The 14,878-nt window shown below is 44.4% G+C and overlaps 1 protein-coding gene across 4 annotated transcripts in view; it reads right to left on the reverse strand.

Moving 5' to 3' along the window:
• The window catches only part of myrf (myelin regulatory factor), a 154,700-nt gene that overhangs the window by 9,824 nt on the left and 129,998 nt on the right, over positions 1-14,878 (reverse strand). For 3 of the 4 annotated variants that reach the window (XM_055649569.1, XM_055649568.1, XM_055649572.1), the window contains 10 exons: positions 14,789-14,861; positions 13,151-13,239; positions 11,713-11,778; positions 9,761-9,855; positions 7,820-8,011; positions 7,459-7,725; positions 6,278-6,365; positions 4,391-4,465; positions 2,864-2,966; positions 476-550 (listed from right to left, as the gene is read on the reverse strand). In XM_055649569.1, coding sequence (XP_055505544.1) covers positions 476-550; positions 2,864-2,966; positions 4,391-4,465; positions 6,278-6,365; positions 7,459-7,725; positions 7,820-8,011; positions 9,761-9,855; positions 11,713-11,778; positions 13,151-13,239; positions 14,789-14,861 — 1,123 coding nt within the window. The remainder of the gene's footprint in view (positions 1-475; positions 551-2,863; positions 2,967-4,390; positions 4,466-6,277; positions 6,366-7,458; positions 7,726-7,819; positions 8,012-9,760; positions 9,856-11,712; positions 11,779-13,150; positions 13,240-14,788; positions 14,862-14,878) is intronic. The other variant, XM_055649571.1, reaches the window with a different exon arrangement.

Genomic DNA, 14,878 nt, shown 5'->3' on the forward strand with positions numbered 1-14,878 from the left:
GGAGAAAATGGATAGGTGATGTTTTGGGTTGGAGCCCTTCTTCAGACTCATCCCTTTACAGATACTTTGTAACCTATTGAATATTTCCAGCATTGTCTGTTAATTTATCCAGTGGCATAGAGTCATACTGCATGGAAACAGGCCCTGAGGCGCCACCTGTCCTTGCAATAACCCCTGACACTTGTGAGTCCCTTGATTTAGTTATTTCATTTACGGGTGTTCAAGAGCATCACAAGGGGGGGGACAAGGAACTAACAGAAACAGCCGTTAGTTCTTTTAAGCTGGTGCTCAATTTATTCTCGAAACTCTGAAGGCAATTGCACACTGGACAAATTGACGAAAGATTGTCAATTCTTTTGTCTTGAAAATATAACATATTCAGCAAGTTAGTAATATTATCAAGAATCCCTTTTGATTGGATTAAAGATTGTAAACGCCCCTTGAACTGTTTTAATATCAGGTTCACAATACTCACTGGAGCAGCCACTCGGAAGTGATAGGTGACGTCATAGTACGGCCCGACCAGCAGTGGCCAGTTATGCGTTGTTCCCTGCAGCAGAAAGAGATGGTAAATACGATGGAAACACAATAGGCTGCAATCTTGAGCAAAACATAAAGTGCTGGAGTAACCCAGCAGGTCAGGCAGCATCTGTGGATAGTTGGCGTTTCGGTTTGGGACCCTTCTTCAGACTGCATAGGCGATGTTTTGAGTCAGAACACTTAGACTGGAAAGGTGGCATTTTCGGTCAGGACACTGCTTCAGACTGGGTAACGTTTTTGGTTAGGACCCAAAACGTCACCTGTCCATTCCTACCACATATGCTGTCTGACCCGCTGAGTTCTTCCAGCACTTTGTGTTTCACTCATGGTAAATACAATGTTAACCCACATATGATTTCAAACTCTGCTTTTCTCTTTTGTATCGTATCAAATTCAGTGTTTATTGATCAGATTATGGAATAATTTTCATACAATTGGCCTTTGTTACCATGAAACAATATGTGACAATAATAAACCTAAACGTATTTAATGAAAACTGCAAGCTGATGCAAACCTGTGGCTTTTCAGTGTTATTGGTGTTAACATGCTAACAAAATGCAGACTATACATTCCATGGGAGTAATTTGTCCAATACTACAACATTATTAATGATATTATTGCAGAGTTGATGACATTGCCTTGTAAGCTGATAGTGCTGACAGGATATATAGAAAAGATTAAGCTAAGGGATAAACATAATAGAAACAAGAGATGGACACAAAAAAGCTCAGCGGGAAAGGAGAGAACGAATGGGACGTTTCGGGTCGAAACCCTTTTTCAGAGCCTTTTGGATCTCGACCCGAAACGCCAAACATTCCTTCTCTACAGAGATGCTGCCTGTCCCGCTGAGTTACTCCAGCTTTTTGTGTCTAAATTTAGTTTAATCCAGCATCTGCGGTTCCTTCCTACACAATAGAAACAGAGCATTTCCTGAGTCCTGGATGAGATACTTCCCAGCGATGGTGTACCAGAGTGAAGATCCTTAATGATAACAGCACACTCAGGACTGATGGTACTCAATTCTGGGATGTAAAATCCCAGGAAGTTGGAGCCAGGTCCCTGCAGTCCGTCCCATAGAATCCGGTTATCTTCCTGGTTGGGGCAGAACGGTGGCACAGCTGGTAAAGCTGCTGCCTCACAGCACCAGAGACCCGGGTTCGATCACGACATCGGCTGCAGTCCACGTGGAATTTACACATTCTCCATGTGCTGGAGTAAAACATTCTCCTTGGGTTTCCTGTTTCTTCCCACACCCCAAAGACATGCAGATTTGTAGGTTAAGTGGACTTTTTATAACCTGCCCCTGGTGGTGGATGTGAAAGTGGGATAACACAAAACTAGTGTGAACAGGTCAGTGTGGACTCGCTGGGCCAAAGGACCTGTTTCTATGCTGTATCTTTCAATCAGTCAACATTCAATTCTCCAAAGGAGATGATATCTGGCCATTCTCCTAGTTGGTAACCCAGAGGAGGTGAAAGTCACATTCTAATATTGAAAACTGCAGAAATGGATCTTGTTGAGGATTCTGGAATTTTCCAAGCAAGGTGTTATTCCGGTTTCTCAAAGAACTCACCATGAGGTGCTCATAAAAGGCCCCAAGGTCGAATATCCCAGAAATACCTACCTACCTACCTGAGATAATAGTCATAGAGTGATATAGCGTGGTCCAACTTGCCCACACCGGTCAACATGTCCCAGCTACACTAGTCCAAGTCTAATATGCTTATCATACCAAAATTGCGAAAGAAAGAATTTGCAGAGAATTGTAAATGTAGTTTGGTCCTTCAACAAACCAGACTTCCTACCATTGACTCCAACTAAATGTCTTGCTGCCTTGGTGAAACAGTCAACATAATCAAAGACTTGTCACACCCCGGTCATTCCTTCTTCCGGTGTTGAAGCTTGAAAGTGCGCACCACCAGACTCAGGGACAGCTTCTTCCCCTCTGTTATCAGGCTTCGGAATGGTCCTTCCATAAGCTAGGGTGTTGTCTGATTAACTTCTACCCTAATGAGGACATTGGACTTTGTCTCTGGAACTAATGCTCTACAATGCTCAGACCTATATTCTGCACTCTGTATCTTACCCTAGTGTACTTAAATTTAACTTGGTTGTATTTATGAATAGTATTATCTGATTTGAATGGATTGCATGCAAAACAATACTTTTCACTGTATCTCTGTATGCGTGACAATAATGAACCCAACCCTAAACTTGATCTCTTGAATAGTTTACTAGTACTAGCTGAATGAACAACAGTGTTTTAAGTCGCAGAAAATATGTAATTTTTAAAATGTTATACACTAACGCTTTCAGCCTTTACCTGGGTCGTTGATCTGTTCATTTTCAAGCCAGTATTTGATACAGTTCCACATAAGTTGCCATAGTTAACATTACACAGGTAAACAACGAGAGGTGAAGCGGTCCTACAGAGGCAGAAAAAAGGAATCATGTAAGTGAAACAGCTAGACATACAGTAATGGCTGGACCTTACTTCACAGTTTTGAATACAGACTGCAGGAAACCTGCTCTCTGTTGCTTCGAGGACTCTGTGTGAATTAAGACACAAGAGTCATGTTTCCTTGATGAAGGAATCTGACACAATCTAGTGTTGGAGGGACATAGTGGAGAAACTCAGAGGGTTCAACAGTATCTATCGAGAAGTTGGGGGAGGGGTTGGTGTGGGGTGGGGAGAGGAGGAAGTCATTGTTGGCATTTCAGGTCCACACCCTGCAACAGGACTTATGCAGGATTTTTGATCTTAAAGGGCAACAATTCCTTCCTTTCCTCTTACAAATGCTCGACCCACTGTGTTTTGCCAGCAGGTTATTTGTTGCCCTTTACTTTACTGTGGAGATACAGTGTGGAAACAAGCCCTTTGGCCAACCGACTCCACGCTGATTACCGATCACCCTGTACACTAGCACTACCATACACATTAGGGACAATTTACAATTTTACCAAAGCCGATTAACCTACAAATCCACAGGTCTTTGGAGTGCGGGAGGAAACCGAAGCACCGGGGGAAAACCCACGTGCTCACAGGGAGAACGTGCAAACTCTGTACAGACAGCAGCCATAGTCAGGATCTAACCCGGGTCTCTGGTGCTTCACAGAGTACTGGAGTACTCAGCGGATCAGGCGGCATCTCTGAAGAATATGGACAGGGTCAGGACTCATCGGATCGGTGGGGGGAACCCTGACTTCAAAAAATGCCACTCTGTCCATGACAGCAGCCATAAAGGATCTATCTATCTATCTATCTATCTATCTATCTATCTATCATATCTAAGAATATACATCAGGACTCATCTATCTGGAGGGTCCCTATCTATCTATCTATCTATCTATCTATCTATCTATCTATCTATCTATCTATCTATCTATCTATCTATCTATCTATCTATCTATCTATCTATCTATCTATCTATCTATCTATCTATCTATCTATCTAGTGCAGAGATGCCACCTGTCCATGATGCGCAGAGATGCTGCTTGACCCACTGAGTCACTCCAGCACTTTGTGTCTTCACTTCAGTAAACCAGCATCTGTTCTTCCTTGCACTCTAAATCAATTCTGAGGCAGTCTCAACCAGTTCTCATTGAACACATACAGGGAAGAATACAAAGTGATTGAGTAGTTCATAAGTCATAGGAGCAGTATCAGGCCATTCGGCCCAGTGAGTCTATACAGCCATTCAATCATATTCAATCATCTATTTTTACCTCTCAACCCCATCTCCTGCCTTCTCCCCATAACCCGTGACACCCATACTAATCAAGAATCTGCAATCTCCGCCAGTTCACAGCACAAACAGCCATCCCACCAGCAAGATAGCACGTCACTTACTTCATCTGCATCATGATGGTGGTGTCCACGGATGTGGTCTTGCTGACTGGGATTGAGTAGGTGTAATTCCCTGAGCTACAGAGGAGAGAAAAGGATAACAGTGTGTGAGCAGATAGCAGCAGATCCACACTCAACAACCTCACAAACCAACACTTTCCAATTGTGTAATAAAAAATAAACAGCAGACGCTGGTTTATACCAAAGGTAGACACAAAGTGCGGGAGTAATTCAGCGGGTCAGGCTGCATCTGAAGAACATGGGTTGGTGACGTTTTGGGTCGGTACCATTCTTCAGACTGATTGGAGTGGGGGGGGGGGGGGGGGGCTGGAAACCTGGGGCCAGCAACAGATGACCCCAGGCAAGGACGTTGCCCGATAGGCCGATTGTAGGCTAGAGAGTTTCCAATAACTTTGTAGCCTGGATGGTAGTTAATGAAGACCACCCCACTGGGGTTTGATGATTAACTTTTAGTTTAGTTTAAAGATACAGCATGAAAACAGGCCCTTCAGTCCACCGAGTCCATGCCCACTATTGATCACATTAGTTCTGGGTTATCTCACTTTCACATCCACTCCCTACACAATATCACAATTCATCCACTGCTTTATGGTTAAAACAATTTGCTCAGTTTTTATCTGTGATGTGGATTGGTCATTTCTCACACAGTTTGGCTGTAAATGGCTGTTTTCTCTGCCCCTGTAAGACATTGGGTAAATAGACTTAGGGTGAGGGGGGGGAAAGATTTAGTAGGAACCTGAGGAGCATTTTATTTTTACTCGATAGGTGGAGGGTAAATGGAACGAGCTGCCAGAGGAGGTAGTAGAGGCAGGTACTATCATAATGTTTATATAACATTTGGACGGGTACGTGGATAAGTTCAGAGGGATATGGGCCAAACGTAGGCCGGTGGGACTAGTGTAGATGGGGCATGCTGGTTGGCATGGGCAGGTTGGGCCGAATGGCCTGTTTCCACTGTAATATAACTATAACCAGTTTGCCTTTCGTGATATCTGGTAGTTTTATGTTCACCATTATTGACAACAGTTTTCTGTTTCAGGATTTTTTAGAACCAAATTATAATTTCCTTGCCGGAGAGTGGTTAGATTTGCATTCACGTCGCTAATTAGATTGGATCTCAGGATCACTGGTCCATGTCCAAAATCATCAAGCCACCACATGCCTCATAGCATCCGCTGATTCCACTTTAGCTGGAAAGAGCGGAAGGAAGGTTTACAAGGATGTTGTCAGTACTCGAGGGCTTGAGCTACAGAGAGAGGTTGGGCAGGCAGGGGTTTTATTCCATGGAGCGCAGGAAGGTGAGGGGTGATCATAAAGAGGTGTATAAAATCATGAGGGTAATAGATAGGATAGATGCACAGTGTCTTTTACCCAGGGTAGGGGAATCAAGAACAAGACAACATTGTTTTAATGTGAGAGGGAAAAGATTTAATAGGAAACTGAGTGGCAACTTTTTAACACAGTGGGTATATGGAACAAGCTGCCATAGCAGTAGTTGAGGCAGGTACTATCTCAAGATTTAAAGGATATTTGGACATGGATCGGAAAGGTTTAGAGGGATATGGACCAAGTGCAGGCAGGTGGGACTAGTATAGATGGAGCATCATGAGCAGCATGGGCCTGGTTCAACATTGTCTGACCCTATGGGACCCTATGGTTATTATCTACAGGTGATTTTGACCTGATATATAACTTTGCAATTCCTGGTATTCCTCTGATGTTGAACAAATTTAGGTGCCATCCTGTTAAAATGTGTGTGATACACAGCACTGTGAATTTCAGCCTTGTAGCTTTGTCCAGCTTTAATCCAGACATTGGACTTCATTTTGGTCACCATATTAAGGGTTTGGTGTTACTGCTATCTGTTACCTGCAGGATCCCTGTGTCGAACAGTACTGCTCCGTGATCTCCAGACCAGTCTCCACAATCTGGATCGAAGATAAGGTGGTGTTCTGCCCTTAAAGGAGAGGAAAACAGAGAGATGATTACAACCTGCTCACATGATGATCGTAGAGTATGTCTTGTCTACATGCGGAGGCATAAACATGAAGCTGGGCATGCGTGGCATGTATTTCTTACGTTACTGCTTCGAGCATGCTAAATCAAAGACTTGTCCCACCCTGGTCGTTCCCTTTTCTCCCCTTTCCCACCGGATAATAGATACAGAAGCTTGAAAGCAGGGACCACCAAACTCAGGAATGGCTTCTTCCCCTCTGTTATCAGGATACTGAACAGTCCTTCCAGGGTACTGTCCGATTCACCTCTACCCTGTTGAGGACATTGGACTTTATCTCAGGAACTGATGCGCTATAATGCTGAGAACTACTATATATTCTGTATCTTCCCCTTTGCTTTACCTATCGCACGTGTTTGCCTTGATTGTATCCATGTATTGTATTGTATCTGACGATTGGATCAACAAAGCAAAAGACTTTTTACTATACACATGACACTAATAAAACTAAACCTGTGCATTTATAATGCAAAGAACTGGTATGGTATTTCCATTGATTGGAGAGAACACAATGAAAAGCTTTTCACTGTACCTTAGTATACATGACAATAAACTAAACTAAACTAAACAGGTTGTGCAGTATATCAATACCTTTTCTAGAACAGTGTATCCAAAATATAAAATTAATAAAAACATGGTCAATCATGGATAGTGCGGCACAGTGGCTCAGCTGGTAGAGCTGCTGCCTCACAGTGCAAGGACCCGGATACAATCCCGACCCTGGGTGCTGTGTATGTCTGTGTGGAGCTTGCACGTTCTTCCTGTGACCATGTGGGTTTTCCCCGGGAGCTCCTGTTAATCCCACATCCCCAAAGGTAGTAGGTTAATTGGCCCTCTGTAAATTGATCCTAGTGTCCGGGTCTCTGCTGTTGTGAGGAAGATTTTCACTGGACCTCAGTACACATGACAATAATAACTTAAACTAAACTAAATTAAACGTTCCGTTTCAGGACATGAGACAATAAAACACACTCTTGACTTGACTCTTGCGTGAGGAAGAGCAGCAAAAACGCATGCGCTGGTGGCTGGGACTCACAGTCTTTGTTGCTGTTGGTAGTATCTGACTGCTCGACACTTCTGTGGCTTCGTGCCTGGAGTCCAGGTAGTTTATTCTGCGTGCTGGTGTAGTGAGGAGGAAACTTTGATTTGCCGTGGATGTTGGGGACCTGCGGTGGTGGACTGTCATTGTTTGAGCCTCCAGTCCCGTCCCTGGGAGCCATGTGCCTCGTGTTATACTCCTTCTGATTCTCGTTTACTGATGATTTGGCTTTGATGTTGCTACTGGAGGACGGGCCAGTCTGATCTGAAATCACCCAGCGTATTAAACGGAGATCACCGGCGGGTTGTAATGAGCGAAACAAATAAATTAGGTGCGTGTTACTGAAGGTGACACTTACCAGCAGTGGAATGGTTAGTGCTAGCTGGAGAAGGGGTCAATGGGATGGTGGTCACTGGCAGGATGCTACTTGTGGGTGGCTTTGTAGAGTTAAGGGGGCAGCACAACACTTCACATGGAGAAGTGTTGCATAAACTAAGTGGACGGAGGGATTGGGAACTGGAAGCAGGAGAAGCAGGTGAAGGTACAGCAACTGTAAATAGAAAGAAAGTTTTTGCTACATAACAAGTGATTCAAGTACAGCAACGACAAACTCTATTAATGCAATTACAATGCATGGAAAATATAATTTCATACTCAGCTGATGTGCACTTCTGGGAACTATAGGTACAAGAATTACTCCAAACAATGCTAAATAAATAAAAGGAAACATTCTCACCCTTTCATAACCTCTTTATAAGTCGCTGGGTGTGTATATCTCCAATGAAGATCTGTCCTGGGTCCAGAACAAGGCAGCACGGTGGCGCAGCAGTTAGAGTTACTGCCGTACAGCGCCAGAGACCTGGGTTTGATTCTGACTACGGGTGCTGTCTGTACAGAGTTTGTACATTCTTCTCCTGTGGACTTTCTCCCAGAGGTCATGTTTCCTCCCACACTCCAATGACATGCAAGTTTGGAGCATAATTGACTTTGGGAAAGATTGTAAATTGTCCCTAGTGTGTTGGATAGTGCTAGTGTACGGGGGGATTGCTGTTATACGAAAATTTTGCCTGACCAGCCTGTGACCCGTACCTGTGGCCGGTAGCACTTTGTTTAAATTCCCACATGCTAAGCCAACAAACACTCTGTTTAAACCGTTGCGCGCCAAACTGGCAGCGCTCTGTGTATTACTGTTACCCCAAGTCTGTATTTCTGTGTGTATTGCTTTATGAGCCCAGTCTGTAGCACTGTGTATTGCCTTTACCCCAAGTCTGTATTGCTGTGTGTATCAGTCTGCAACTGATAGCACGTTGATTCCAAAGGGGAATGGGTGGGGTGGGGTGGGGGGTTTGCTCAGATGCAGTCCCCTGCCATTGAGTGCAGTTTAAATTTGGGAGCAGTACTATTGGCCAGGAGTTAGCGTTGGTTACTTCAACACCTGATTTCTTACCTGTATATCAGCAGGTGCCAGTAAACTGGAAGTTAGTTCATGTTTATGTACGAGAGGGGTTCACCAATGGGCTGAGTCGCGATCAGCACCGCGGACGGACGCAGAGAGAGAGGGAGAGAGACATGTGCTGCTGTAAAACGGACCCCACGCATACCAAGGCAAGAATTCTTTTTGGCCTCTCTTGTCAATAGAACTGATTTGCAACTAAACTGACGAATGAGCGTTTTTCTGTTCTACGGGTCAGACCCTTGAAGCTGTTCCCTTGTAACAATCGCTGGTCAGCGTGGTGGGCCGAAGTGCCTGTTTCCGCTCTGTATCTCTAAACCAAACTAAACACTAATGCAATCATAAAGGAAACCTATCACTGCCTTTACTTCCTTAGAAGATTGCGGAGATTCGGTATGTCGATGGATATTCTCTTGACCTTCTACAGGTGTACGGTAGAGAGCATGTTGACTGCTTGCATCACGGCCTGGTTCAGCAATTTGAATGCCCAGGAATAAAAGAGATTACAAAAAGTGGTGAACACTGCCCATCCTGGGTACCGACCTCCCTATCATCGAAAGAATCTATAGGAGGCACTGCCTCAAAAAGCCAGCTGGCATCATCAAGGACCCACACCACCCTGGCCATGTCGTCATTCACTCCTGCCTTCAGGAAGAAGGTATAGGTGTCTGACAACCATGACCTCCAGCTTCAAGAACAGCTTCTTCCCAACAATCAAAGGGACCTGAATCCTCCCTCCGCCCTCCCCCCCCCCCCAAACTCAAAACATCACCTATCCATGTCATACAGTGATGCTGCCTGACCCGCTGAGTTACTCCAACACTTTGTGTCCTTTTGTTAACTTACCTGGATGTTGTGCTCCAACAGTCCGATGCCAGCCCAGAGGTGTAGGCCAGTGGTTTTCTGCTGCGGTTGCTTCTGGCTTTACATTTCCAAAAGGTCTGAATATAGAACAGAATTATCCGTAGTTACATAATGAGCAAACAAAGCTGGCAAACACAATTTAGCAGAATGGGCGGCACAGTGGCGCAGAGGTAGAGTTGCTGCATTACAGCACCAGAGACCCGGGTTCAATCCTGACTGCAGGTGCTGTCTGTACAGAGTTTGTACGCTCTCCCTGTGATGGCGTGGGTTTTCTCGAGGTGCTCCGGTTTCGTCCCACATCCCAAAGACTTGCTGGTTAGTAGGTTAATTGGCTTCTGTAAACTGTCCCTAGTGTCAAGAACGGAACTCACTATCAAAACATGGAGGGGACGGGGGACACCATTTTTTGGCGGCCACGCGCGCATGCGCTCACTCACACACACGCGCGAGGCTTCGGAGGCTCAATCCAGCGCTAAAAACGGCGATTTTAAAATCGGGATCACAAAAACTTGGGGGGGATGTCCCCCACCTCTTAAAACATGGGGGGGGGGGGGGCGTGTCCCCTCTGGCCCCCCCGGGTTTTCCGCCCCTGCCTAGTGTGTAGGATAGAACTAATGAACGGGTGATAGCTGGTTTGCGTGGGCCGAAGGGGCCTGTTTCTATGCTGTATCTCTAAAACTAAAACTAAAGATCCTCAACTACCTATACTTCCATAATCAGGCTGTTGGATTAACAAGAGAATTGTCAATGAGTGGTCAAGAGTTGTGCTGAGATTTAATTGTTTTTTATGTGAATTCGGGCATCTTGGTCGGCATGGGCAAGTTGGGCCGAAAGGCCTGTTTCTATGCTGCATGACACTGTGACCTCTATGAACGTTTACATATAGCTCACAGTTCTCTGGAGCTCTGACCAGGAGATGTTGTCATCGAGTCATACAGCACAGAAACAGCTCCTTCACCTGAATTCATCCATGCTGAGCAAGATACCCCCATCTAAGCTAGTCCCACCTGCCTGTGTTTGGCCCATATCCCTCTAAACCTGTCCAATCCCTGAACCTGGTCAAATGTCTGAAGAAGGGCCCTGACCTGAAACATCACCTATCCATGTTCTCCACAGATGCTGCCTGATCCGTTGAGCTACTCCAGTGCTTTGTGCTCAAATGTCTTTTAAATGTTGTTGTACCATATGTGACAACAAAAGACCTTTGAACTACCTATTTCAACTACTTTCTCTGGTAGCTCTTCCATAAACCTACCACCCTTTGAGTGAAAACAAGTTGCCCCTCAAGTTCCTATTAAATCTTTCCCCTCTCATCTTAAACGTGTGTCCTCTGGTTCTTGATACCTCCTACCCTGGGCATCTATGTACCTATCCAAATGTCTTTAACTATTGTTACAGTACCTGCCTCAACTACATCCTTTGGCAGTTCTTCCATGTACCCACCGCACTCTGAGTGAAAACATTGTTCTTCTGGTTCCTATTAAATCCTGTCCCTCTCATGTTAAACTTGTGTCCTCTGCTTCTTGATTCCCCTATATTTGTGCATTCATGATTTTTTGTAATTCCTTGATCCTAGATGTTCAACCGTTGAGTATATTCAAGGACAAAAATCTTAGGTACATGGGTGGCAGCAGAAAATTGGATCAGGTGAAGTAGTAGCTATGATCATATCCAATGATAGAACATTGTGTGCACGTGTGTTTATGTGCTCATTCATGTATGCACACTCACGCACCATACGCGTGCATGCATGATACAAACAACAAAAACGACAACATCATCCAAGGTCCAATTTCAATATGAAGCACCTTTAGTTGATCAAGACATTGTTAATTTTCGAGAAACCTGTCCCTAGAAAAGAGGAACAATTATTTGGTTTCTTAGGACCTTTCTGCACAAGGACATCTTGATTAAGGAATCAACCATTCACTTACCCATCAGCATCTGCATCATCATCATTTCGCAAGTTTAGCACGTAAAGAGTGGTCATGGATATTACGCTGATGAGGAAAAAGAAAACAAGTTAGATCAAATCTCAATTTAAGAACATAGAGCGTGGAACAGTACAGCACAGGAATGGGTTCAATGTCTGTGCCGAATTTTATGCCGTGATAAATGAATCTCATCTGCCTGTGCATGATCCATATCCCTCCATTCCCTGCAAAAAGAAGGCTCAAGCAGGTTATATGTTCGCTGCTCTGGCCACTGGAGGTCTGAAGCATGGACCAAGATCTATTAGCAGACCCTGTAAGATATCAAGGCTTGGATGTGCAATCTTGTGGTCTATCAGGGCCTGGATGTGAGACACTCAGGAATATCAGGAAAGAGTTGTGGAGCAGAGTGTTACATTAGGGATGGGGAATGCTGTGAACTATCGGGATTTGTGATACCCCCAGATATTGGGATTGGAAGATGGAAGTCTAGGATATTAGAGTTGATGTATTATTAGAAAATATTGCGAAGGGCACACTGTGGTGTAGTAACTCTGTGGATCAGGCAGCATCTCTGCAGGACATGGATAGGTGACATTTTGGCACGAGGCCCTTCTTAAACTGATTGTGGAGGGGTGCAAAAGAAAGCTGGAACAGGGGGAAGGCAGGACAATGTGTGGCAGGCCATGGGACAACACAGGCAAGTTGTTTTTATGTGATAGACAGATAGGTGGAATAAAGGACAGCGATAAGAACAGTTGGTGTGAGACAGGTTTGAAGAGTTGCGGATCGTGCAACTAAGGAGAGGAAAGTAGAGGGGGGTGGGCATGGAGGGGAGAAATAGGTGAGAGTCTGGGCGGATCCAAGGGGGGGTGGGAAAGAGAGGTGGAGTTGGGAAAAAAATAGAATAGGGCTGCGGGGTTTTCAGTTTCTGAATATAGAAGAACTCACTATGTTCAGTGTAAAATGAGTGTTCCTCTGTGATGGCAGAGGATTTGAGCAAAGTCTTATAGAGAGGCTGACTGGGCAGTGTTAGAAAAAACTCTCTGTAAATTCGCCAGACAGTATAGAAGATGTATCATTGAACCTTTGCAAGTGGCAGGCTGAAACTACAAGGTCTGCAAGGGTAGCACGGTCGTGCAGTGGTAGAGTTGCCCCAAAGACCCGGGTTCGATCCTGACCACGGGTGCTATGCGTACGGAGTTTGGACGTTCTCCCTGTGACCATATGGGTTTACTCCGGGTGCTCCGGTTTCCTCCCACACTATAAAGACGTATAAATTGTAGGGTAATTGGCTTCGGTCACATTGTAAATTGTCCCTAGAGTTTGGGATGGTGCTAGTGTATGAGGTGATCGATGGCCGGTGAGGACTCAGTGGGCCAAAGGGCCTGCTTCCATACTGTCTCTCTAAAGTCTGAAGTCTATAACTCTTAGCACTTACCTGAATGCCATGATGATGACCAGAGCAATGATGGTGCCCTGCAGGAACTTCTGGCTCAGGCAACTTTGCTCTGTTGGGTTAGATGGAGCCTGGAAATGGAAACATAAATGGTTCTCTTTAGGAGGCAGTTTGTGTTACAGTACACGGTCACCTGAACTGTCATTGCAGATAGTTTTAAAGTCATGGAGTTGATGTCAGTCAATTTTCAGAAACCTTTTCCCAATTCCCTTCCAAATCTCCTAAGTTTGCTGTGAGAACATCATCAGTTACAAGACATTTAGAGTCTGTACACTGTGAGTTTAGTTTTAATTTATGAAATGGTGGTTTTCCTCCCACATTCCAATGAAGTGCTGGTTTGTACATTCATTGGTTTCTGTAAATTGTCCCTAGTGTGTAGGATAGAACTAGTGTACAGGTGATCGCTGGTTGGTGTGGGCTGAATGGCCTGTTTCCCTGCTGTATCTCCAAAACTAATGCTAAAACTAAGATGGTAGATTTGCTGCCTCACAGCATCAGAGACCACGACTCAATCCAGACGTCAGGTGCTGTCTGGGTGGAGTTCGTGCATTCTCCCTGTGACCGCGTGATTTTTCTTCAGGTACTCCTGTTTCCTCCCACATCCCAAGGACGTGCAGGTTTGTAGGTTAATTGGTCTCTATAAATTGCCCCTAGTACATAGGGAGTGGATGGGAAAGTGGGATAACATAGAACTAGTGTGAACAGATGATCGATGCTCGGCGTGGACTCAGTGGGCATAAGGGCCTGTTTCCAAGCTGTATATCTAAGACTAAAATTAAAACAAATGAGTTCTTTTAACCTCAGACTAGTTTCTTGATTATTAATAATATGTGGGTAATAACAATTAACCAGAAATAGATCCAGTTATAATCATAGTTAAAGGTAACAAAAGTAGACTGAGATGAGTTAGAAGACTTTATACTTTAGACTTTAGAGATACAGCGTGGAAACAGCCCCTTTGACCCATCGAGTCCACACTGACCACAGATCCCTGTACACTAGCACTACTCTACACACTAGGGACAAATTATAATGTTCCCGAAGCTAATTAACCTACAACCCTGCATGTGTTTGGAGTGTGGGAGGTAACTGGAGCATCCGGAGAAAACCCAAGCTGGCACAGGGAGAACGTACAAACTCGGTACAGGCAGTACCCATAGTCAGGATTGAAACCGGGACACTGGTGCTGTGAGGCAGCAACTCTACCGCTGCACCACTGTGCTGCTCAAGAGAGGCAAATATTTATTTTGACTATTTTGTAATCAAGACATGGGATTAATGGGAGGATGGGATTAATTCCTCACTTCTAGTTGTCACAATTGATACAATCACAGTAAGGATTGCAAGAGCACACCAAGCCTCATACAGGACCAGAAATGGATATGGTGACTAGTTTCCCTCTCTAAACAACATTTGTGAATCATTTGTTATTTACCCCAGTTGTTGACACCCCAACAACATTTATTGATTAAGTCTCTAATTTTTTATAAGCTGAATTCAAATACATAAACTACTCTCCTAGGATTTGAACAGATATAAACACTGACAGAATGAAATATCAAAATACAGAGATTGGGTATAATTCACAATTTAAATCCTTACCATTCTCTGCATCCTTACCTTGTCACCAATCTTTGGATGCCTCTTCTTATGTTGCCCACTTCCAGCCCGACTAAAATGGCTGCCCGTTTGGCTGTAAAGAAAAATAAT

This window comes from Leucoraja erinacea, chromosome 18 (assembly GCF_028641065.1).
Source record: "Leucoraja erinacea ecotype New England chromosome 18, Leri_hhj_1, whole genome shotgun sequence".
Taxonomy (NCBI): domain Eukaryota; kingdom Metazoa; phylum Chordata; class Chondrichthyes; order Rajiformes; family Rajidae; genus Leucoraja; species Leucoraja erinaceus.